Source organism: Elephas maximus, chromosome 9, assembly GCF_024166365.1.
Source record: "Elephas maximus indicus isolate mEleMax1 chromosome 9, mEleMax1 primary haplotype, whole genome shotgun sequence".
In the NCBI taxonomy this organism is placed as follows: Eukaryota; Metazoa; Chordata; class Mammalia; order Proboscidea; family Elephantidae; genus Elephas; species Elephas maximus.
Window position 1 is genome coordinate 41634655 of NC_064827.1, and position 24401 is coordinate 41659055.

General features: G+C 38.9%; 1 protein-coding gene across 1 annotated transcript in view; it reads left to right on the top strand.

The window, feature by feature from the left end:
• Positions 1-24401, top strand: part of ACO1 (aconitase 1) — a 68870-nt gene that overhangs the window by 33844 nt on the left and 10625 nt on the right. Inside the window, exons 3-16 of the mRNA XM_049896818.1 lie at positions 1112-1280; positions 2440-2577; positions 9097-9166; positions 9293-9476; positions 10012-10151; positions 12275-12446; positions 15765-15865; positions 17399-17515; positions 18634-18793; positions 20110-20245; positions 20889-20973; positions 21791-21947; positions 22499-22623; positions 24202-24306. Of these exons, the coding sequence (XP_049752775.1) occupies positions 1112-1280; positions 2440-2577; positions 9097-9166; positions 9293-9476; positions 10012-10151; positions 12275-12446; positions 15765-15865; positions 17399-17515; positions 18634-18793; positions 20110-20245; positions 20889-20973; positions 21791-21947; positions 22499-22623; positions 24202-24306 (1859 nt within the window). The remainder of the gene's footprint in view (positions 1-1111; positions 1281-2439; positions 2578-9096; positions 9167-9292; positions 9477-10011; positions 10152-12274; positions 12447-15764; positions 15866-17398; positions 17516-18633; positions 18794-20109; positions 20246-20888; positions 20974-21790; positions 21948-22498; positions 22624-24201; positions 24307-24401) is intronic.

Sequence of the window (24401 nt, forward strand, 5' to 3'; positions counted from 1 at the left end):
GAATCTCGTTTACATTGTAATTAAGCAATGTAATTAATTAGCCTCTAGGGGAGATGGAAGAGAGTAAGTAGAAACACAGAATTTTTATATGAAGACTGAGCACAGGCTTCGAAATCAGGAGACCTGGTTTTTGAGCTATGCCAGAGAACAGCTGTATGTTTATGGATTAAGCAAACAAACACAGATTCACACACATACCTTTCTTACACTGCTCATTTTTAAGTAGATAATATTGATTATATATATATTCAATATTTATATAATACTCAACAGTATATAAAGTGTTTGCATTTATAGATTATGTTATTTAATCTAAGTAACCATATGTAGTCTTGATATAAAATGTAAGAATTCCTGAGGAAGCTGAGGCCCAGAGAGGGTCAATGATGCGTTCAGATAACAAGCATACGGGTAGTGGAAGAGGATAAGGACACAAGTCTTATGATTCCAAATCCTGTGCTTTTTCTACCTTTGTACGCTGTCTTTTCCAGTTAATATTTCTGGATAATACTAGTGAATATTTTCTTTACATCATAATGGAACTTTTATTTTATAAACAAGTCAATCAATTTTCTTATGAATTACCATTGTTTTACCCTGAAAAGTCTGCCCATCAGTTACTGTGGCCATGCTACATGATGTTTAGGGTCTTATTTCCTTTGAAAGATATATGTACCTATACTTTGATCTTAATTAAAATAACTGTGAAGAGGTTATTTTCTCATTTCTTGAAGACTAGTTTTCATAAGAGATGTAAGGGGGTGTGTGTGTGTGTCTGTGTTTGCTAACTCAATACAGTAAAAATCCAGACAGACTTAAGGGAAATTTTCAGTTTTGGGAATCAAAGGCAAGGCAATCATGTAATGTGAAAGAATAAAATGGAATGTTATATTTTTTCTGGTCTGTGGGTATTTTCTATTACTGAACATCTCTTAAGCCTATTCAATAGCCATATATCCTGTTGATCACTTTAAACTTTACCCTCTTTCCCTGTTGAAACAAGAACCTGATGCCTTGCATCAAGTTTATACAGAGATTGGCTTTAAAGAGACCTCTTATAATAACGTTTCTTATGATGTTTGTTTTGTTACGTTTTCTCTTTTACTCCTAGGACGCTTACCATTTTCTATCAGAGTTCTCCTGGAAGCAGCTATTCGGAACTGTGATGAGTTTTTGGTGAAGAAAAATGACATTGAAAATATCCTAAATTGGAATGTCATGCAGCATAAAAACATAGAAGTGCCATTTAAGCCAGCCCGTGTCATCCTGCAGGACTTTACGTGAGTCTTATGTCACTTCACTTTCCTCTTGTCTGCCTCCTTCAGAATACCTTTAAAGAAAGTTTTTTATTTATTTTTTTAAACCAGGTTGAACATATAATTTATTATCCAATATCCAGACACAAAAACAAAACGGGGTCATTACGTGTGGGCAGAAGAAGTAAACCAAGGTTGTCTCAGGCAAACTGAGATGTACGCTGAACCCTCTTTTCCATTGGCAAGGGTCATTATCTTTGGTCTTGAAGATCCTCATCGTGAATATCCTAGGGAAAGGTGAAGGAGATAGCATAAAGTGGCACAATCTTGGAATCTTTTCTCCCCATGCTCTGTCACCCATGGAACCAGGTATCGAGCAGCTGTCCTTGGAACACTGAACACGCAGTTCACATGGTCTAACCTGTTACGGTTAAGCCTCAGCACGCTGCCTCCTGTTCTCAGGAATCCTTCTCCCCATCGTGGCCTCTGTTTTGAGACACAACTTTTCGATTTTTAAATGATGTTATTGCATTTCTTCTAGACACCAAATTTTATTTTTCTGGAGTAAGATCACCCAAATTATGTACTCAAAGAAAAAAGGATTGCTTTAATATAAATTTGATTCACAGCCTACTTTTTGAATTATAATCATTCCTTTAAGTTTGGTCTGAAGTTGAAGTTGTGACCCATGTATATCTTCTCCAGGTCTTTGTCAATCCACCTTATGAATGGAAAGCAATCACATCAGTAAAATTTCCAGAGTGCCAGCTTTCCCATAGTTTGTCTGTTTGAAGTATAAAAACCAAACTTGTTGCCGTCAAGTCAATTCCGACTCACAGCAACCCTACAGGACAGAGTAGAACTGCCCCATAGGGTTTCCATGGAGCAGCTGGTGAATTCGAACTGCCAACCTTTTGATTACCAGCCAAGCTCTTAATCACTGCACCACCAGGGTTCTATTCAGACTATAGTCGTTGTTAAATTTAATACAGTTGACAGAATTACATATAAAGATACCACTGTGTCAGGGTTCTTTCCATCGATGTGATTTCTGTTCAAGGAAATGTGTTTAAATACTTTCCTCTTTTAAGCCACCCATTGCCAACATGATCAGTGGAGGCAAAAACTAAAAAATCCAATGACGAGATTTATTTTCTGCCTCATTCTTTCTGTCTTTTCGTAGGGGTGTACCAGCTGTGGTTGACTTTGCTGCAATGCGTAATGCTGTGAAAAAGTTAGGAGGAGATCCAGAGAAAATAAACCCCATCTGTCCTGCTGATCTTGTAATTGATCATTCCATCCAGGTTGATTTCAACAGAAGGTGAGAGATTAAGAGTAAATACCCGGGTTTTCTGCTTAGTGCACAACTTGGCCTACAAGTCTTTTTTTACTTGTGTATACAGTTTAATAAAAGAATAAACTCTTTAAAAGGTATGTTAAGTAAAAATAAAATTATTTAGATTTTCCACTGAAGACATATTTTGGGGGAAGGTTTTTTTTTTTTCCCCCCCTATTCTTGGGTGGGAGCAGCCTGTGTTTAAATCCAGCTTAAAGTCTGGTTGAAAAACTCACACATGAAGTTCTGGCATGAGAGCTTGTGAACACAAGTATGTGTTTGACTTTAAGGAGCTTGTGTTTTTTTCCTCCATTAGAACCTCTTTCCTTATTTTGATCCCAAGTAACTGCTTCATATTTGGCTATCTCTACCTCTCCATATAGGTTTCCATAATGCCTATCACTTCTTTTTCTTTTGTTCCTTCTCCTTCTATTGCTTGGGATGTCCTCTTCTCTTTTCTTGTCAAAATCCTTCATGTCCTTCAAGGCCAGCTTAAATTCTCTTCTGTTAGGACTCCCTCCCTCCAGCCTGCATCAAGCTCCCTGTTTTCTGATATGCTGGAAGACCCAGTGTCTATAGCAGGCCTGTAGTCCTTGAAGGGAAGTTATCACCTGAGTTTCCTTGGTAAGTCAAATCCCTGAATGGAAGAGCTAAGTATATAGCAAATAGTGTACTAGATCGGGTAACCTTGAATTTATCCTTGGGTTAAGTGAGAATTTTGATAGCTACGTTAAGGTGGCTCTAGTACCTTTAGAAGGGGAAAAATTATATCTCTATGGCTCTGAGGAGAGTTGAGTTTTTCTTTTTTTCTGTCCTCTCACCCTTGGCACCCAAAGACTTGGGTATTAGAATATCTTAGTCATGAAAACCTTTTAGAAAGAAGAAAATTAAACATGTGACTGTGTCATTGAGAACTAGCAGTGTAGGCCTGACTTTTTAACAAACTTTAACAGTAAGTACTTAAACAAAACATAGGTAGCATTTGTAATCCTAGTCCATTGAAGAGATGACTATCTAAATTCTTAGAGGCTGAGTTGAGCAGTGATGGCCAATTTTCCTGACTCAGCTTTTTTTTTTTAATGAGCTTTTATCCCTAAATATCATTCTCCAAAAGTCTTTGCTTTAAATTGGTAGTATTGGGATGTTTCTTTGGGTTAAAATGGATATTTTAATATTTTAAATGGATATCAGGATATTAAACATTGTAATGCATTCCCCATCCATTTTAAGATACACAAAAAAGGCATAGAAAACATTAAAAATTTTTAACAATGGAATCCAAGTGAAGCACTCGGCAATTTGGTGTAGAGCCTGGAAGAGGAGCTAGTGAGGATGAAGTTGAGAAAAAGAAATTAGTAGCCTTTGCCCTCAAATCAAAATGGCATAGGTGGGAATGAGGTAGAAGAAACTCTACCATTTGTCCTTCTCTCCTAAAAGCAGGGTTTGCACCAGCCAAAATAACAAGATTTCAATGTAAAGATCAGTATAAAAACCAGCAATTGCTATATAACAAACAACCCTAAAACTTCAGTAGCAATCAACAGGAAGAACTTGTTTCTTAAGCACCTGCACGTTGATCAGGAAGGTCAGCTGATCTTGGATGAGGGCAGCCAGGCAACTCTGTTTTATGCTGCAGTGGCTGGGTCAACTTTCCATCATGCTGCCCCACACATCTACAGGTCAGCTGGGGCAGATCTGTTCTATTTGTGTTTATTTTAGGGCCCAGGCTGAAAGAGAAAGCAGTTATCTGGTGATTAAAGAGGTGTAAGAGAGTCAGTGGAAACATGCAGTATCTCTACGGCCTAGCTCAGGACTGGCACAGGGTCACTTACGCCATTCACCAAAACAAGTCACATGGCCGAGCCCAGAGTCTAAGAGTGGGGAAGGACACTCCATCTTTTCTGGAAGTAACTACAAGATTGTACAGCAAGCATTTGGATACAGGGAGGCTGATCAGGAACTCCTACGAGGCTGGTGTCTTTGCCTGGAAGTACGACTTGGTAAAGTTGTTATCAACCATCAGTTGCGAATGAAATAACTATTCCGCGTACAAGGCTGGAAAAGTAAATTTTTTGGTAGAAGAGGCAGTTCATATGAATTAAAGCATTTATGTTAGAAAAATTAAATCATGAAAAAAATTAGAAGAAAATAGAAGTATATATGTGTCAATTGACATGATGGGAAAGAACTCTCTAAAAACAGTGAGTGAAACCAAAAAGGAAAAAAAATCTAGAAATGTAATGATCTCAAAGAGGAAATAGCTAAAAAAAAATTGTAATAAATATGAGAAAGAGTTCACATCCTTAATATGCAAAGAATATGTGTAATTCATTTAGAAAAATGGTATGACCCAACAGATAAATGTGCAAAGGAAAATAAACATTTTGCAATAAAGGGAAATGCACATGGTATACTGTATATAAAATCTTTTCACTCTTACAAGTAATGAAAATAAATTAAATCTCTGAAATACCATTTTCTTTATCAATGTAGCTTAGAAAATAAACATAATTATAAAGGTGTCATGAGGGAGACTTTTTTTTACACTGCTATAGCACTATAAGTTAGAAATAATAAAAGCAATATGTATTAAGAAACTTAGAATTTTTCCTACCCTTTGACCTGGGATTTCCACTTCCAAGAATACCTTTAATAGACACCTGAAAATCAGAAAAAAAAAAAAAAAACTTTATAGTGATTAACGTTTAGTATTTATAGCCCTGGTGGGGAAGCAGATAAGAGTTTGGCTGCTAATCAGAAGGTCAGCAGTTTGAATCCACCAGGCGTTCCTTGGAAACCCTACAGGGCAGTTCTCGTCTGTCCTATAGGGTCGCCGAGTCAGAATCAACTCAATGGCAATGAGTTTGGTTTTCTTTCTAATAACAGTAAAAGCTAGAAGCATTCTAAATGTCCAACACAAGAGAATTATTTATTAAGTCATGGCACATCCTTAAAATGAATTGACCTGTACAATTACATTTATAAAGTGCTTGATAACACTTAGAACATGTTCATGCCTTAGCTCAATGAGCTAGAAACTAAATTCCAAGTGTAGAATGATCTCAGCTAGATGAAAAGCTAGGTTATAAGATTGGAAAGAGAGGTGCCAAACTGCTTAGCGATTATCTCAGGGGTTTTAACTGATCTTTATTGTTACAATAAGAAGCTATTGTTTTAAATAATAAAAAGTCATTTAAGAAAATGAAAGAAACCACTCCAAGAAAAAAAAAAAAACCTTTGCTTCCATGGGGATTTAAAGTGGGTTCCATACAGCCTCAAGAGGAATGTAAAGACTGGTTGTTCTCAAATTAATGTTGCTGATATCCAAACCAGATAAATTCAAGATAAAGAGAAATTTGCTTTGTGCCCTGAATTGGTTGTATTCTTAGAACGAACAGACTAGATATTTGCCAGCTCTTCCCTTCCCTTTGGACTCTAAACTCACCCTTAGGCAGCATGTCCTTTTTTTTTTTTTCCCCCTTTATATCACATGAGCTCAAGTAAATGTTTTGGTTGCACACAGAAGAATTAAACACACACACACACACAAATATTATCCTACTTGAAGGTAAGAACGTTTCCTAAAGTCTCACTTCAGAAGTTAAAAGAATAGCCTCACAGAATCATAATCAGCTTTATCTTTCTTGACAACTCTCATTGTTGATGGGTTTACCTTCATTTTGCTGACCTGGAAGGTAAGAGTACTGCTGGAGACAGATTGTAGTTGTTTTAATATCTAAAGTCTGCTGACTCAAAATTCCATGAACTCTTGGCTATTAAACAGTAAATAAATCTGGATCATCACCAAGTTCACTGTGATTTTTTTCTCCTTCAGACCTTGACTTCCATCAACTCTGGCTTCAGTTTTTGGTGGAGCTTTTTCATTGGCACTGTAAAATTATTATTATGAAAGTGCTTTTATGAAAACAGCAAAGCCTAGGGGTGAACTTCGACCCAGATTGATATCCAAATCTAGGAAACTAATTTTTTTTTTCTTCTTCTTCTTTCTCTCTCTAATTAGAGAGAACATTTCTGTTAGAAGTGTTTTCATTGATGGTGTTTTGTTTTTATTTCTTGAGTTTTGGTTTTGCAATCTGACCTCCTGGTCTCTTTCCTCATTTTTGTAAGGAATTAATGTGATATGTCTCAACCCTTGTGGAACTGTGTGCTGTGGACTTGTTTCCAGGAATAAGCCAGAAAAACTGGGTAAATTTTCTCAGTTAAATACTTGTAAGATCTTTGCCTGGTTTTAATAATATCAGTTGGGCTCATACCATCTTTAGGAATGGAGGGTATAACTAACACATTAATTTAATGGTTCACAAAGTTATCTTAAAAATAACCTTTAATTTTTTTTATCCCAATAAGAATATCCTAGCCATTTCTGACCAGATTTCATGAGTGTGAAAAATGTCTCCTCTGTAAGTACTCTTGGTGAATTTCTGGAGCACCATTAAATGTAGTTCCCAGAAAATTTGAACTGTGTCCAAATCTGAATTTAAGTTATGTAACTAAGAAGAAATTTCCTCTTTAGTCTGTAAGACTGTTCACATTCGGAGACCTTATGAAAAGCTCACTAGATTGGGCTAATTTAGGAAAGTTCTGAGTGGTGGAAAAATCTGAATTTTACGTCTGTTTATTCATGCCAATAACTAGAAGTAGGCTAATTGAGCCAAGTTTAGCATACTAGATATTTTGTTTTCATGAGTAAATAGGTTTTTACCTGGAGTTACCGTATCATAAAATAGCCTAAACATTTCTGGCTTTTGCTTGTCCTTTGAATGTGTTGTTTATTTCAAACTGATGTTCGCAGCATTCTCTGGGGTAAACTTTCCCCTTCCAACCCTGCCTCTGCTGTGAGCAGCTCTGACATCCTCCTTGGTGTGGGAAGGAAGAAAACAAGGGACAATGTCTAGGAGGCCAGAAGTGCTCCAAATATAGTGAGAAATGGGGGCATCAGGGGCAGAGGCTACATACAATTAAGAATCTCACCTGTACTGGTGGAAATAATGGTCAGAGGTGCCTTCAGTTTCTTTTCTTTTCTTTTTAATTACATCTAATTAATACTATGTTTCAGTATTTATTCAAGAAACATTAGAAGAGTAGAGAGATTACTGAATATATAATTTAATACAGTTGGTAAGTGTCATAACCACAGACCAGTTACCTTGTTAATAAGAACGCTTGGAAGAAAAGGCTGGTGAACTACTTCTGAAAAATCAGCCATTGAAAACCCTATGGAGCACAGTTCTACTGTGACACATGGGGACACCATGAGTAGGAATTGAATAGTAACTACATGAGGAGTTATGATAGAATGAGCTCTTGTGTGTAGGGCACTTCGAGCCTGTGATGTAGTGTACTTTAGCTGCTGTTACTATCGCTGTTATTACCACCGCCATCATTTCTGTAACTACTGCTCCATGGAGGCAGTGTGGGACAGGGATTAAGGGTACCAACTATGGAGTCAGACTGCTTGGGTTTGAATTTCAGTTCTGCCACTTACTAGCTATGTGATCCTGAGCAAATTTCTTAACCTCACTGAGCCTGTTTCATTTGTAAAATGTGAATATTAGTTGCACCTAACTCATAAGGCTGTTATGGAGACTAAATGAGAAAATAAATGGAAAGTATTTAGAATAGTGGCTGGTTCATAGCAATGGCAGTAAACATTGACGATTATATCAATTAATGCAGTCTGACTTAGATCTTAGTTGTTAATTTTACCATCCTTTTCTGTGTTCACTCTATGGTTTACAATTTATGAGTACGCTGTATGTGCTGGACCTGCAAAGTTGTGACTGTGACTTTTTATGTGTTGACTCAAAACAATTTAAGTTTTATTATAAAAACCCTGAAAACAGCTTCTTGATGCCCTTCATTGCCATTGTTCCTCCTTATGGACTTACTGACCTTGAATAAACCTTAGCATATAACCCGGGATTTACAGATATTTGGGGGCAGAACCACCCTCCTCATAACCTCTGACCCTAGAGGTAAGAGATAGTGATTTTATAAATGACTGGTTCCCTGTCTCCCAACATAAACAGATTAAAATGCCAACTTAGATACAGCCCAACTCAGAAAGGTGTTCTAATGAGGCCATAGATGAGAAAGGGGTTCAGAAACAAGAGTTTTTGTTTTTTAATAGGGTTTTTTTAAGCTGCTATTGTCATCATATGTCTTGAGTTTGTTCACAAGAGACAGACTTTATGATTAGATTAGTTTTAAGTTCAGTTCATGTTTTTCTGCCTACCATGTTTAAAGGTTTAAAGGCATTGTAGGAATCACTGGAACCAGATAATAATTATTCTTTTTACTCTCTCCAGTTACCTCTCCTTTGTCATATTGAAGAATGGGTTTTCCCACATTCATGAATGAAATACGTACTACCACCCAGCAAGGCTAGAGATGCAATTGCTATTTGTGTATTCATCGCCAATGAATTTGACCAGTAACATTTTAAGCCTTCAAATTTATGCATTTAGTTTTTCTCTCTGACAGGACAGACAGTTTACAGAAGAATCAAGACCTGGAATTTGAAAGAAATAGAGAACGGTTTGAATTTTTAAAGGTATGGGCAGAACTTGGTTTTAGTGGTTGGTTATGTATGCAGGGCACAAGGGAGAGGTGCCAAGGAGATGGGCTGGGTAGAAGTGCATCAGGTGTTCATAGTTTTCTTTCCATTTTTCAAATCTAGTGGGGTTCTCAGGCTTTTCGCAACATGCGGATTATCCCCCCTGGCTCAGGAATCATCCACCAGGTGAATTTGGAGTACTTGGCAAGAGTGGTGTTTGATCAGGATGGATATTATTACCCAGACAGCCTCGTGGGCACAGATTCACACACTACCATGATCGATGGCCTGGGCATTCTCGGTTGGGGTGAGTGTTCTTCCAGGTTCCTATTCCATACCTGCTGATCTGGGGCGTGTACCTTAACTCACTTGGATTCCATTCCATCCATTAGCATGAATTTGCATGCTTATGCTAATCGGAGAGGTGTTTTTTGTCTGTTTTGTTCACTGCTGTATTTCCAGTAGCTGGAAAAGTGCCTCACACCTAGGTACTCAATAATTACGTTTTGAAAAATGAATTGGAATAATGGGCTGGGGAAGTTTAGAGTAAATGAGAATCACCTGGAGATGTTTGTTAAAAATGGAGACTCCTGAACCTCACGCTTCATTTCGTATGGCACTGAGGGGATTCTGATGCACGTGTTTGGGGGAACCATACTTTGGGAAATACTTGTTAAAAATTCTGTCTAGGGAAATAAAGATAACTGCTCTTTATAGAAACAGAACTCTATGTTATTAAGACATGGTAGCTGGGCCAATTACCTGTGATGGCGCTGGATTTATGCCTGAGGGACATAGAGAGGAATAATGAAAGCATTGTTCTGGCCTGCTGTTCACTGCAGGTGTGGGTGGTATCGAAGCTGAAGCTGTCATGCTGGGTCAGCCAATCAGCATGGTGCTTCCCCAGGTGATTGGCTACAAGCTGATGGGCAGTCCCCACCCGCTGGTAACATCCACTGACATCGTGCTCACCATTACCAAGGTAACGACATGCTGCCTCCTCTGTGGCCTTGGGAAGTCAAATGACAAAGAGAGAGGAAATGCATGATGGAGCCTCTCTTGGTTTCTGTGTGCTCTAGAAATGCCAGGAGACCGTGTGATGATTATTTTTAAAGAAGAATAAGATAAGAGGAATATATTCTGTGGTTAAGTTTTACATGATTATGTTCGTTTTTACTCTTCTGCTGCTACATGGATGTTTTTCTTTGAAAAAAATTTTAATTGTGAAATAATTCAAATATACAAAAATTTTAAAATTAAAGTATACTTAAATTTAACAGATATTAACATTTTGTCGTATTTACTTTAGAGCTCTGTATGTTTGGTTTTTTAAGAAATAAAATATAATATTTAAGGCAAAAACCATGCTTTCTATTCCTAGAAATAATCACTATTCTGAGGTTGTGAGAATCATTCCAAAGCATGTGTTTATACTTTTACATTTTTCCACACGGTTCTTCCTTATATGTAAGTAGCAAATTAGTTCCTTGAATAATGTTTGGGTTTTTTTTGTTGTTTTGTTTTGTCTTTTTTTTTTTTTTTTAGCCTCTCCTCTGTATTATGTTACATTATTATAACAGATGTTTCTCCAAGCTGGAATTTTTTTTTTTTCTTTAAGTCTTATAGGAAACAGTCATTTTTTTATGATTTGATTGCTTTGCAAAAAAGAAGGCAGTTTCATTTTTGAAAACTATTGGAAAAGCAATGGTTTTTTATTATCACAGACATAATTTTTCCTGGGTTATATATTTTGGAGACCTGAGTTCTTTTGGATGGATGGTATAATGTTAAAGGACAAAAAAGGTTTCTTTTTTATTTAATCTCTGTGGAATTCAGAATTAGATTTATTTGAACACTATAGCTCATCACAAATGTGTATGCACTGTCCTTCAAAAGTGGAATAACATAAGACTTGCCCACAAAATTTGGCAGAATCCAACATAAGCAAAAGAGCCTGTCCATTTGGTTGTCTACACTTCATTAGGCTGGCTTCATGCCAAGCCAGGTCAGTCATTTAAGCCACAGCCCTGCCTAATGGCTTGTATGGAAAAGCTGCAGGGAGTTAGACTGTCTGGGTCTTTTGGCCACATTTGACTTGTACCAAAAAACTGCATGTACACACAACAAAACCAGCGGCTGTCAAGTTGATTACAACTCATGGCAACCCCATGTGTGTCAGAGTAGACCTGTGCCCCAGAGGGTTTTCAATGACTAATTTTTGGAAGTGAATCACCAGGCCTTTCTTCTGAGAAGTCTCTGGGTGGACTTGAAACACTAGCTTTTCAGTTAGCAGTGAGCATATTAACGAATTGCATACCCAGGAACTCCAAATTGTACCTAGATTGAAGAAAATTATTCATTCCACCCTTGAAAACAAGCTATGTACTTATTCAACTAGTTCGAGTAATTTATTTAGGTTGAAAGAATTTGATTTTGAGCACTTCTGGGAGATTTCAATGATCTCATTAAACCAAACCAAACCCATTGCCTTTGAGTCAATTCTGACTCATAGCAACCCTCTAGGACAGAGTAGAACTGCCCTCAGGGAGTGCCTGGTGGGTTTGAACTGCTGACCTTTTGGTTAGCAGCCATAGCTCTTAATCGCTATACCACCAAGGTTTCCAATGATCTCATTAGAGAGAGAAAAACAGATGTTTATCATTTTGAGAAACTTGTATTAATGTTATTTATTACTTTTTCTGTTTTTATAAAAACTATGTTGACATAATTTTATATTTACAGAAGTGTTGGTGTAAATAGTAGCACAGAGAGTTCCTATATTTCTTTCCTCTAGCTTCCTCTGATTTTAACATCTTACAATACCATGGTACATTATCAGAACTAACAAATTAATGACACTACAGACTTCACCAATCTTTTTTTCAGTGATATTCCTTTTCTTCCCAAGATCTAATCCAGGATACCGCATTGCATTTAGTTGATGTTATTTTTTTTTTAGGTATTATTTTTAAAAGTACTAAAAAAAATGCATTAGGCTAATTTATTGTGTTTACTCACGGGGCTAATTTGTAACTATTGCAAGGTTCTGCAATTTGAATATTGGCTCTTAAGTGTCTCCAACTTTTATGTTGTTTCTCTGCTTAGCATCTCCGCCAGGTTGGGGTAGTGGGCAAATTTGTCGAGTTCTTTGGACCAGGAGTAGCCCAGTTGTCCATCGCTGACCGAGCTACAATTGCCAATATGTGTCCAGAGTATGGAGCAACTGCTGCCTTTTTCCCAGTTGACAAAGTTAGTATCAAGTACCTCGTGCAGACAGGTAAGTACAGGACCCTAAAACAGAAGACCCTTTGTAAAAGATTCATAGAATGCTGAAAACTAGAGCATTGCCTTCTGCCTCTGCCCCTCAGAGTACCCTGGGTCACATCCTTTTTTCTCTCTGTGGAGTCAGAATAGTTGATGGGATTTAAGTTTTATGAGGTAGAGACAATATGGCCAATAGAAAGATCCCAGATCCTCCAGAAGCCTGGATATTTACACTGGTGTCTTTGTACTAGTTAGCTACGAGTTGGCATTAAACAAGTGATATTAATAAAATGCCTGTGGAGCACCCATTGTGTACCAGGCATATGATGTGCGTTTGCTCCCATCCTCTGCATAGATCTATAGAGTAGACTGATTGATTGATTGATTAATAGGAAAGAAAACTGAGGATCTGAGAGGTGAAGTAAATTACCCACAGTTAATAAGTAGTGGAGCTAGAATCCAAATCCACAGTCATCTGACTGCAAGTAAGTACTGCATTCGGTGACGCCCTGCTCAGGCCTGCACCAAAGGTAAAATGAGATACTGCATATAAAGGCATTTTAAAATGTCCATGGTTCTTTAACTCTATGTATGTGTTTAGAAATTTCACTGTAACTTTGAGAAAAAAAAAATTTTTTTTTAATTTCTCAACTTTATCTTAAAAACATCAAATATTCCAGAAGAACTAGGAGGTACCCGGCTACCACTACCGACTGTTCTGATCAAGGTCACGATAGATGGACCCTGATAGAATGGGAAAAAAATGTGGAACAGAACCTCAAATTTCTAACAACAAAAAAAAAAAAAACAGAGTCATTGGGCTAATTAAGACTAGATGATTCCCCGAGACTGTTGCCCTGAGATACTCTTTAAACTAGCCCCTGAGGTCACCTTTTACCTAAATAACAGATTGGCACACAGAATGAAGAATATCACCCCTGAGTACTGTACTCCTTTAAAAAACCATCTGTTTGAGATCAAATGATCAACAGTTACTTTAAAACAAAGATGAGAATGTATAGGGGCAGGGAAAGTAGATTAATGGAAATGGAACAACCAGAAAGGAAATACTGAGAATGTTCACACATTATGAAGAATGTAACCAATGTCACTGAACAATTTGTGTAGAAATTGTTGAATGGAAACCTAAACTGCTGTGTAAACCTTCACCAAAAACACAATAAAATATTGTTTAAAAAACAACAAAACATCAAATATTCAGATATCTAGTCATTTATTTTAACAAAATATTGATATCTTGTCCAGGTCCCAGAGAAAGAGCAGTGAACAAGATAAAGTCTCTGCTCTCATGCAGCTTACATTCCAGTGAGGGAGGCAGACAGTGAGCAAGTGAACAAGTAAATATATAAGTGTGATAATGAAAAAAGAAAGGAAGGTAGTTGAGGTAGTCTGAGAGTATTAATTTATATGTTGGAAGGTCAGCAAAGGACTCTTGGAGACAGTGAAATGCTAACAGATATTTGAATTGAGAGGACAAGTCATGGGAAGTGGTGAAAGAGCTATTTTCCAGGCAGAGAAACCACAAGTCCAAAAACCCAAGACAAGGATAGGCTTGGTATGGCTGGAGCCTGGGGATGAGGAAAGGTGATAGGAAGTGAGGTCAGGGAGGTAGGCAGGGGCTGGATCATACAGGGGCTCATAGGCTATGGTTGGCAGTTTGTATTTTATTCTAAGTTGGGAAGCTACAAGGTTATTTTGAGCAAGAAGATGACATGAAATAATTTTTATTTTTAGTACCTCATTCTATGTGACATAGATGGGAGGGGGCTCTTATTTTCCAAAAGACTTTTTAAAATTACAACCACATAATTAGGGAGAAAAGAACATATCAACTCGGGCCTTCTCATTTATATCCAGTGTTTACTGTTGAAAGGTTCCAGGGGCAGTGCTTTTATCTCGATAATGTTTCATGAGAAAAATGCAAGCCTTCTCCCAGAGCTGGGGAAAATCCCCTGGAAGCAGTGAATATTGTGATTTTAAAAAAAAAAAAAAGGTATTTAAAAAGATATTCATATTGAATATAACCACTTTGGGATTAATTAATTGATACCTTCATCATTTCCCGGGGGATTTGAAGTGAAAAGATGTGAAAACAGAAAAACAGAATAAATAGTTGAGGGAATCAGCCTAAAGAAGAGGGAAGGGATGGTGGGCGGGGAATGTTGGCGGGCGGGGGAGTCCACAGAATAAATTCAGAAGTAAGATTAGTTTTTGTGACATTGGAGGTGGCCAATAAATGTGATTCTAAGCTTCTTAACGGTCTGGCACCAAATTGCTTCAGAAGAGTACAACTCTTTCTCACAGTGAGACTTAAGAGAAATTTCTCTTGTGCATCTTCATGGTGAATATGACATGGAGTGTAAAGAGGGATGGACTCAACTCTACATCATGATAAATACATTAATGAAGCTCATACCGGTGTCTTTTATGAGGCCCATGCTGAAAGCTTTACGATTCCATTCAAACAAACAAAAATGCTTATTTATTGTGGGCAGGAATCAAGCTCTCAGTCTCATTTAACTGTCAGGAAAATGGGGGACTGCCTGTCTGTCAGGCATACATCGTGAATATTATCACCTACAACTAGGGTCTTGATAAGAATTAAACAGCACCTACAACCAGGGTCTTGATAAAAAGTAAACATCATGGTTACATTCCTGGTGATACAACATTGTGACTTAAGTCTTTGGACTTTACAGTCAAACTCAGGTATAGACGCTGGTTCTGCCATTAACTAGCTCTGTTCCATGGGAAGGTTATTTAATCTTCTTGAGTCACGATCTCCTTATCTATAAGTGAGGATAATAACAGTACTTGTCTCCAAGTTTGCTATAAGGATTGGTTGAAATAATGCATTTAAAATGTGTAGCATACTGTGCTGGCTACGTAGGAAGTGTTCTATAGCTGGTGGTTTGGGGTGGGGGTGGATTATCATTTTAAGAATAATAACTTGGAATAATAACATCAGGGCCAGTTGAAGGCGGATACAAAAATGTGCTAAGATTTAGGATTCTCCTCATTAAGGGCCTTCCCCCAAAAGAGGGAGAGTACCTGTAGATAGAAGCACATGGTCTTCTTAGACAGTAGTCACTTGGGTGGGAACAACATATCAGTTAATAGCCCCCAGTAAACAGCAGCGACAGCGAGGGAGTCAAACCCTTAGCCTGAAAGCTGAAATATCAGCAAAGCTGTTAGCATGTGTGTAAGGGAAACACATATTACTTATATAATTACTGGTAGAGGCATTAGTTTATAGTCTCTGGAGAATACTAACGTTCGCTACTCCTAACCCTTTAAAATACCCATTTAGGTCGTGATGAAGCAAAAATAAAGCATATTAAAAAGTATCTTCAGGCTGTAGGAATGTTCCGGGATTTCAGTGACTCCTCTCAGGACCCAGACTTCGCCCAGGTATGAGACCACCTTCTACCGAACATGTGTTTCCTCTTCCTGAAGGCTGTGATTTTAGTCGTGTGTGTTTTTTCTTGGGGAGTATACTTGCAGGAAATTAGCCACTGCCAAGTCAAGATGTTAAACAGGAGGTCACGGTGTTAAAAGGATAAAAAATCAAAAGGATGAGGGAATTATAAACATAACAAAATAATGTAACTTCTTATATTCCTAATGGTTTAGTCATTGTAAATCGTGTGTGCTTCCCCTTTTTGAACTACTGATTCTCTCCTGTTATGTGGAAGACAGTGGAAGAAGGACTTTACCAGAGGAAATGTTGTTAGGTGCCATCAAGTTGGTTCCAGCTCATCCAGCCCTGTGTTCAACAGAATGAAACAGTGCCCGGTCCTGTGCCACCCTCACAGTCATTGCTCTGCTTGAGTCCATCATTGCAGCCACCCTGTCAATCTGTCTCGTTGAAAATCTTCCTCTCTTTCGCTGACCCTCTACTTTACCAGGCATGAGATCCTTCTCCAGGGACTGGTCCCTCCTGATAACATGTCCAAAGTACATGACATGAAGTCTCATCATCCTTCCTTCTAAGGAGCATTCTAGCTGTACTTCTGCCAAGACAGATTTGTTCTTTCTTCTGACAGTCCGTGGTATATTCAGTGGTTTTTGCCAACACTGTAATTCAAAGGCATCAGTTCTTCTTGGGTCTTCCTAATTCATTGTCCAGCTTTTTACATACCTATGAAAAAAATATGAGCCGATTGAAAATACCATCGCTTGAGGCAGGTGCACCTTAGTCCTCAAAGTGACGTCTTTGCTTTTTAACACTTTAAAGAGGTCTTTTGCAGCAGATGTAGAGAAGATTAGAGGAGCTAGAGCGATTTAAAGGCTAAGCCCATCATTATCATAGAGGAAGAAAGAAGTTGGAGTGTGAACATATTGATTAGTTCTGTTTAGCCAGTGATAAGACAGGCTCCCCCTTTTTCCTTGCCTCTGTTTTTTAGGGTGCAAACTGAATTCACATTTTTGTCTTCAGCCAGGGCTGAAGGGTCAACTAGATGTGGGACCCTTGTTTTGTTTCATACTGTATTTAGGGAAGGAACTAGTCAATTAGACTAAGGCCCATTTCCTGGCATTGATGGCATAATGGCTGCACCCCTCACAGTCACCATAGAAGAAATATAATGGTTTATGTATCATTTCAATAGAAATCCAACTCAAACTAACTTAAATGATTAAAAAGAATGCATGAGCTGCTATACAAGGCCGAAAGAGTGGAGGACGCTGGGCAGCACCTACATCATCCACCGTGGTCTTTCTAAGAGGTGGCAGGCATCCTGCCTGTTCTGTGCAATTTAAATGCTCATCTTGATCTTGGGAAATCAATCACTTAAGCGTTAAGATGGGCATAGGCTTCCTTGTTTTGAATATTTTTATTTTATTTGTTTTTGTTGTGGTGCTGTAAATTCTCTGACGTGGTTTGTGTTTCTTCTTTGTGGGTATAATGTGAGTTCTACAGTTTGTTTTCTTTTGGGTAAACAGGTTGTGGAATTAGATTTGAAAACAGTAGTGCCTTGCTGCAGTGGACCCAAAAGGCCTCAGGATAAAGTTGCAGTGTCTGACATGAAAAAGGATTTTGAGAGTTGCCTTGGAGCCAAGGTAGGGGCCTGGGAAAGGCAGGCTGAAACTCTCCCTGACCCCACCCTATGCCTAGTTTCTATATGCCCAGCCTTCCTTTCACACCACTTGCTGATGAATCTTCCTGAAACCTGGCACCGAGGATGTGACTTCTTCCTTCTCCTTAATAACTCCCCGTTAGCAAAAAGCCAAGCAGCTTCTTTGAAGCACATGACCACCTGTAAACACAACTCAACCACCTTTTTAACCATATCCGCTTTTCACATGATTCTCGCCACATTGTTCACTGGGCAGCCAAGCTTTCCTGGCCATCGTTCTTTTGTTCATGCCACTCCCGCTCGCTGCCTGAATGTCTGTTCCCCATCAGTGCATGCTTAATCTGTCAGCCCCTTAAGACTCGCTCCACATACCAGCTGCTCTACAGTGTGGCCTCAGTCTCACCCAGAAAGTCACCTGTCCCTCTTTTGAGCCTTCATGACACTTGATCTGAAACCCTTTGGTGGCATTTCATCTTCTCTAACGTAACGTTGTTGGTACTTTGTTATTTGTGTGTCCGATTTCTCTTACAGGACTGTAGGTTTAAGGATAGGATTTGTGCTGGAATCACCTATGTATCCAGGTACCTTGTGTGCAGTAGATTCTCAATGAACATTGCCAGAAGAAGTGGATAAGATCTGTGATGGATTTTATCCATTGGGCATCAGCATTATATCAAATGTCCAGCTGCGCTTTGTTTACATTATTTATCACGATTAGTTGAATCTGGCCAAAATGGCACCTTCTCCTAAATTTCCACAGTGTTAGTTAGAATCAGTAACCTCAGTCTGTACAATAATGTCATTGTGCTCCATTTAGGCAACTTTGAACTAAATTTGTAATTGTAGCATTTCCATTTTTGAAGGCAGAGGAAGAAATTGTTAATCATTTCAAAACAGAATAAGATTCAGATACCGTGACTGCCTTTTGTAGAGATTTAAAAATAGTAAACAGAACTTCACTTTAATTTTTCTGCAACATCTCAGAGCGTACTGGCCAAAATATTTGTTTTGTTAGAATTGGCCTTTAAAATTATAGTTATCAAAATATTTCTTCTTCCAAAATGAGAACTTTTGCCCATATATATTTTTTTCTTCCTATAGCAAGGGTTTAAAGGTTTCCAGATAGCTCCGGACCATCATAACGACCACAAGACATTTATCTATGATAATAGTGAATTCACACTTGCCCACGGTTCTGTGGTAATCGCTGCCATTACAAGCTGCACAAACACCAGTAACCCCTCTGTGATGTTAGGAGCAGGTAAGTGCATTTGAATCCATCCCCAGATTCATGTGGACATGTAGGTGGAAACCTTCTCAAGCGATGACTCAGGGGCTTAACCATGTTATTATACATGTACTACCCTGAACCTTGTCTTTTCTAGATGCAGAGATTTACTGGCCCAGAAAGATCTACACAATAAATGTTGTCCAGTGAAAATATTTAAAATAAAATACATAACACATAATATTCTTTCTCTGTGGAATTAACATAGAAAATCAAGTAGAGGAAACCAGAGGAAGCCAATTTCCTGGTAGAGCGTAGAACCTTGTATCAGACTTTGGAAAGAAAATAAAGCTGTTTTCATCTCACAGGCTCTGTTCTCTGTAGAAACCCCATATAGGACTTGTTTTTATAGTGGAATTTAGTACTAGCTTTGCACTGGCAAGTGATATCTGAATTAGAGCACAGGGCACTGGTTGATAAAACTCAATGAACCTGACCTGTTGTGCAATTCTAGTTAAGTAGTTAATATTTACTTATGCAGGCTTTCACTAACATAATGTCTGTTCAGTTTCCAAATTTTCAGTCACTGCCAAAAGTTTCTCTTGAGTCCACAGACCCGACAGTGTTTACAGTTCTTTCTCTGTAAAGTGCATGAGTATATAAGGGAAACTTTCTTAGTCCAAGCGTTCATCTGTTGCTACCTAAGCTTTCTGTCTCTGCAGCAAACCAGTTTTCTTAAGGCAAGTCTCCAGCATGTCTGTAGCTTTTTGTCCCCTTATGCCCCCACTCACCCCTCATTTCTTTCCTACTTCTGTGATATGTCTTAAACGTTAACACCCAGTATCCCAGTAACAGCTTCTGTATTTGCTGAAAGATCAATGGCTCTTGATCTTCTGCTTTAGGAATTACCTGTGGACTAGATTTTTACTTCTGGGATGACTGTATTCCTCATCAACTAGTATGCACGAATATATTCCCGGAAAGGACCTCTTCAATTATGGCTTTTATCCAAATAAAACATAACTAGAAAGATCAATTTCCCTCAAAAATTAAAACCTCATTCTGTAACCTAAATGGTCTTAGATTTATCTCTTAAAAAAAAAAAAAAGTAAACACATCTCTTTCTTCATTCTCATGACAGATTTTGAGTTTACTGCATACATACAAATGACACGGGGCCAGTGAGCTTTTGATTTCTGTCAGGCAACAGAAAGAGCATAAAGCGCCAGTGTGAAGGGACTTTGTCAGGCGGTGGCAGGAAATGCAGACTGAAAAGTTCAGCCTCTTTCTTGGACTGCCCCTGGCATTCAGAGCAGGCAGCCACCCACACTGTGTTTACCATTTCACAGGGTTGTTAGCAAAGAAAGCTGTGGACGCTGGCCTGAGCGTGAAACCTTACGTCAAAACTAGCCTGTCCCCTGGAAGTGGTGTGGTCACCTACTATCTGCGAGAAAGTGGAGTCATGCCTTATCTGTCTCAGCTGGGGTGAGGGAGACTTTTCTTTTACACCATTGCTTTTGTTGCCTCTTTCCCCACGTGTATCTTGCCATATCACCTTGTAACAGAGTCAGGTTATCTGGTGGTATCTAATTGCACAGTCGTTTGCAGATGGTAAGTAGACTTAAAGGAGTCCCTGGGTGGTGCAGTCAAGCGCTTGACTACTAACCAGAAGGTTGGTAGTTCAAACCCACCCAGAGACACCTCAGAAGAAACCCTGACAACCCTGCGGAGTGCATTTCTACTCTACAACATACAGGGTCGCCATGAGTCAGAATCAACTTGATGGCAACTGGTTTGGTGGGATTTTTTTGTTTGTTTTTTTTAAGTAGACTTAAGCCTTTATATTGCGACTGAGCAGGGCCCCCCTGTACAGTTGTGCTGGTTGTTGATCACACAAGGTGCCTGGTGGAAGGGAGACTGGGGGCTGAAGTCGAGCCTGTGCTCTGGTGTGTGCTGCAGCCTCCTGGAAGGGGGCGGGGGGAATCTTCTCTTGTTTGCACAAAGGTATGCTATAGGCTGGCAGTAGTTCTGCAACTAACAGTCTACCCTTTGGTGTAAAGATATTTACCATGGCCAAAAGTATTCTAATTTCTTGAGGTAAATTAATTAGTTATTTGTTGGCACGTAGGTTCGATGTGGTGGGCTACGGCTGCATGACCTGCATTGGCAACAGTGGGCCTTTACCGGAACCTGTGGTAGAAGCCATCACACAGGTATTTATAGAGGAGCCTGTGGGTCTTTAGAGCGTTTTTTTGTTTTGTTTTGTTTTTTAAATAATGTGTCATTAAAAATGACGATAATTTCAAGGAAGTCCAGGGAAGCAGCAGATGTGGTTAAAAATATATCGTCTTTGGAGTCAAGCTAAACTTATTAGCTCTATAACCCTGGGCAAGCTAATTAGCCTTTTCGTGCCTCAGTTTCCACATCTGTTATATAGAGATGATACTATTACCTGTCTCAGAGTGGTGAGAATATTGTGTTAATGGACTGAAAACACATAGCGCAGTGCCTAGTACACAAGTAAGTCCTCAGTAAATTCTGGTTTTGGCTACAAGGGACTCCAAAATTGTTTGTTTGTGGTAACTTCAAAATCTATTCAAAGTCAGACAGGTCTCCACACAAATAAATCTAAATTGTGTTGTCATGATTTGGGTCCCATAAAATTGGTAGCCTTGAGAAATAATATTTAGTTTATTTTGTCATTGTGGCTTCCTTTACCCATCAACTTTTAGCCTCTCCCACCAGTTCTTAGGCCTTAGGCAGCAATAGCCAGGATATTTCCTTCTGACCAGTAACCTGGTATTTCTCATGAGCAGAAGCCACTGCACCTGTGTCTTGGCTTCTTTTGACCCAGAGTCCCTCACAGGGATGCCCCTGTGTATTCTTCTTTGCCGCCGTAGGAGAGGATCAGATGAAAGGGCAGCTTAAATAGTTCCATCCACGTGATGTGAAAACTTTTGCAAATGACCTAAGACAAGAAGATGGCGCTGTCTTCTCTTGGTGACTTGATTTTTCTCTTGGCTTCCACAGGGAGACCTTGTAGCTGTTGGGGTGCTATCAGGGAATAGGAATTTTGAAGGCCGAGTCCATCCCAACACCCGAGCCAACTACTTAGCCTCCCCACCCTTAGTAATAGCATATGCAATTGCTGGGACCATCAGGATCGACTTTGAGAAAGAGCCATTGGGTAAGATTTTTATTTGTGTGGTTGGATTTTTTTTTTTTTTTCCCCAGTGAATTTAAAAATATTACTGGAAGAAAGTTGCTGTTTTTCTTAATTAAAAATAAAGCTTAGAACCTCCCAAGATAAAATGGGATACAGAATCTTTTCTTTATTCCCCAATACATAGCTAAGACCTAAACAAACATTTGCTAAAAGGTAAGGGAAATAAATACCGAAAGTAATAGAGGTCTTGCTATTCTGGCTCCTTTTCCAGGGTTTCTGTCTTTCCAGTTACTGCTTTAAACTAATGATCGGTATTGCTTTAATACATACTCTGTAGGAACACACCCCAGATATTTAAAGTTCTTAAAATTCAGGGGGAAATGATGCCTTGCCTCCTTTTCTTTAGTCTTCTTGCTTGCTACACCCTCCTCAAGCCACTCTAGGCAGGTTAGATCACAGGAAAATTATGCCCCTTAAATTTACTTGTAGGAAATAAAAACTTTAGAGAAATGTAACAATGAAAATGGGGTATTAGATGAAGTATTTCTCATTAATAAACACTTTTTCCCCAGGGGTAAATGCAAAGGGACAGCAGGTGTTTCTGAAAGACATCTGGCCAAGCAGAGATGAGATCCAGGCAGTGGAGCGTCAGTATGTCATCCCTGGCATGTTTAAGGAGGTCTATCAGAAGATAGAGGTGAGGTCCCTCACTACCCCTCCCCCAAGTATATAAGAGAGAAAGTTGCTCCTTTATGTCGTATCTGCAGACCTTGAGGATAATGGCATGTAAGCTATGGTACACTATAGAAAGTAACATTCATTTCTTCAGATAGATAACTAGGGAAATGGTTCTCAGTCATTTTTCTACTGTGTCTTACATTTTCACAAACCTCATAATCCCCAGATCTTCCCGGTTTTGGACAAGTGAATGGCAGCCTCGTAAAGAAAGGCCTCAAGTTATGTATAATTCCTGGCCAGCCCTCCATAACCCCACACCTTTCTCAAGAGACATCCTGGGGCACTGTGTCACTGAGGTTGAGGGCCCCTGATGTCACTGTGTTGTGTTACTGAGGTTGAGTCAGTTGGCCAAATTCACCTCTCAGAATGCATTATTTGGATACTATTTAAAAAATGGAAGGGGGTAAAAAAAAAAAAAATGAAAGAAGCCACTCAGGAGGAAATGCCAAACTGCTGAAATAAATAAAACTTTCTGTGCATTTGTCAGATAGGGAGAAAAATATATAGGACTCTGTCATTTTCTGAGACTCTTGGTTCTTAGTCATTTTGCTGCTTTCTATGTTGCGCTGACCCAGGGGCCTCTGGTTGGGGCTAGTGGTTTGAAATGAGAGAGCAGAGGTATCTAGGCAGAGGGTAAAACAAGGATCATAGTCAAGCTCCATGCTCTCCCACAAGCCACTCATTGGGAAATGGTGTGAGGAAGTTTGGCAGGCATTGAGCTAAATGCATTTCTCCAGAGGTTGAGTTAATGGGCCTAAGGGGAGAATGCAAGCTGATTTTAATACACAGCAGCTGTCATTTGCTATTTAGTGCCCATGGGATCTGGAATCCACTTCCCAAAATGTCCAGAGGGCAAATAATTTCCCTCTTGGTACAATCTCACAAGCTATATATAAGTGTAAATGTTAGTCATCTATCACTGTGCAACAAATTATCCTAAAACTTAATTTATTATCTCACAGTTTGTGTGGTTCAGGATACCAGGTATGGCTTAATTGAGTGCCTCTACCTTCGCAAGGCTCCAAGCAAGGTGTCATCCAGGGCTGCAGTCTCATCTGAAGGCTCAACTGGGGCAGGATCTACTTGTAAGCTCAGTTATTGGCAGGATGATTGGACTGAGGGCCTCAGTTTCTCACGGGCTGTTAGCTAGAAGCCTCACACTTTACAGGACGGCTCACAACATGGTAGCCAGCTTCCATCAGAACAAGCAAGGGAGGATGAGAGAAACTGAAGCTAGAGTGTCTTTATAACTTAATCTTGAAAATGAATCATTAAGTTCAGCCCACACTCAACAGGAGGGAACACATAAGGGTAAGAATACCAGGAGGCAGGATCTCTGGAGGCCGTCTTAGTGGCTGCCTGCCATATTTTTAAGTCATGTACATGGCATTATCTTGGGATAAAAAAACTCTTGTGTCTGACGATTTAGAATAAAAATAGTTTTTATTGTACTCTCAACTTGAATATATTTTGTGTTTGTATGTTAAATTTTCCCTAAAAGGGAATGTGATTATATCTGCCTGTTTGTTTGTTTAAGACCGTGAATGAAAGCTGGAATGCCTTAACAGTCTCATCGGAAAAGCTGTATTGCTGGAATCCCAAATCCACATACATTAAATCACCACCATTCTTTGAAAACCTGGTATGACTTTTTTTTCCTCCTCTAAACAAAATGAGCCCTTCAAAAGGTTTCTTTCCTTATAAAAACTACTTTGTTACCCCTATGTCCTTGCTTTG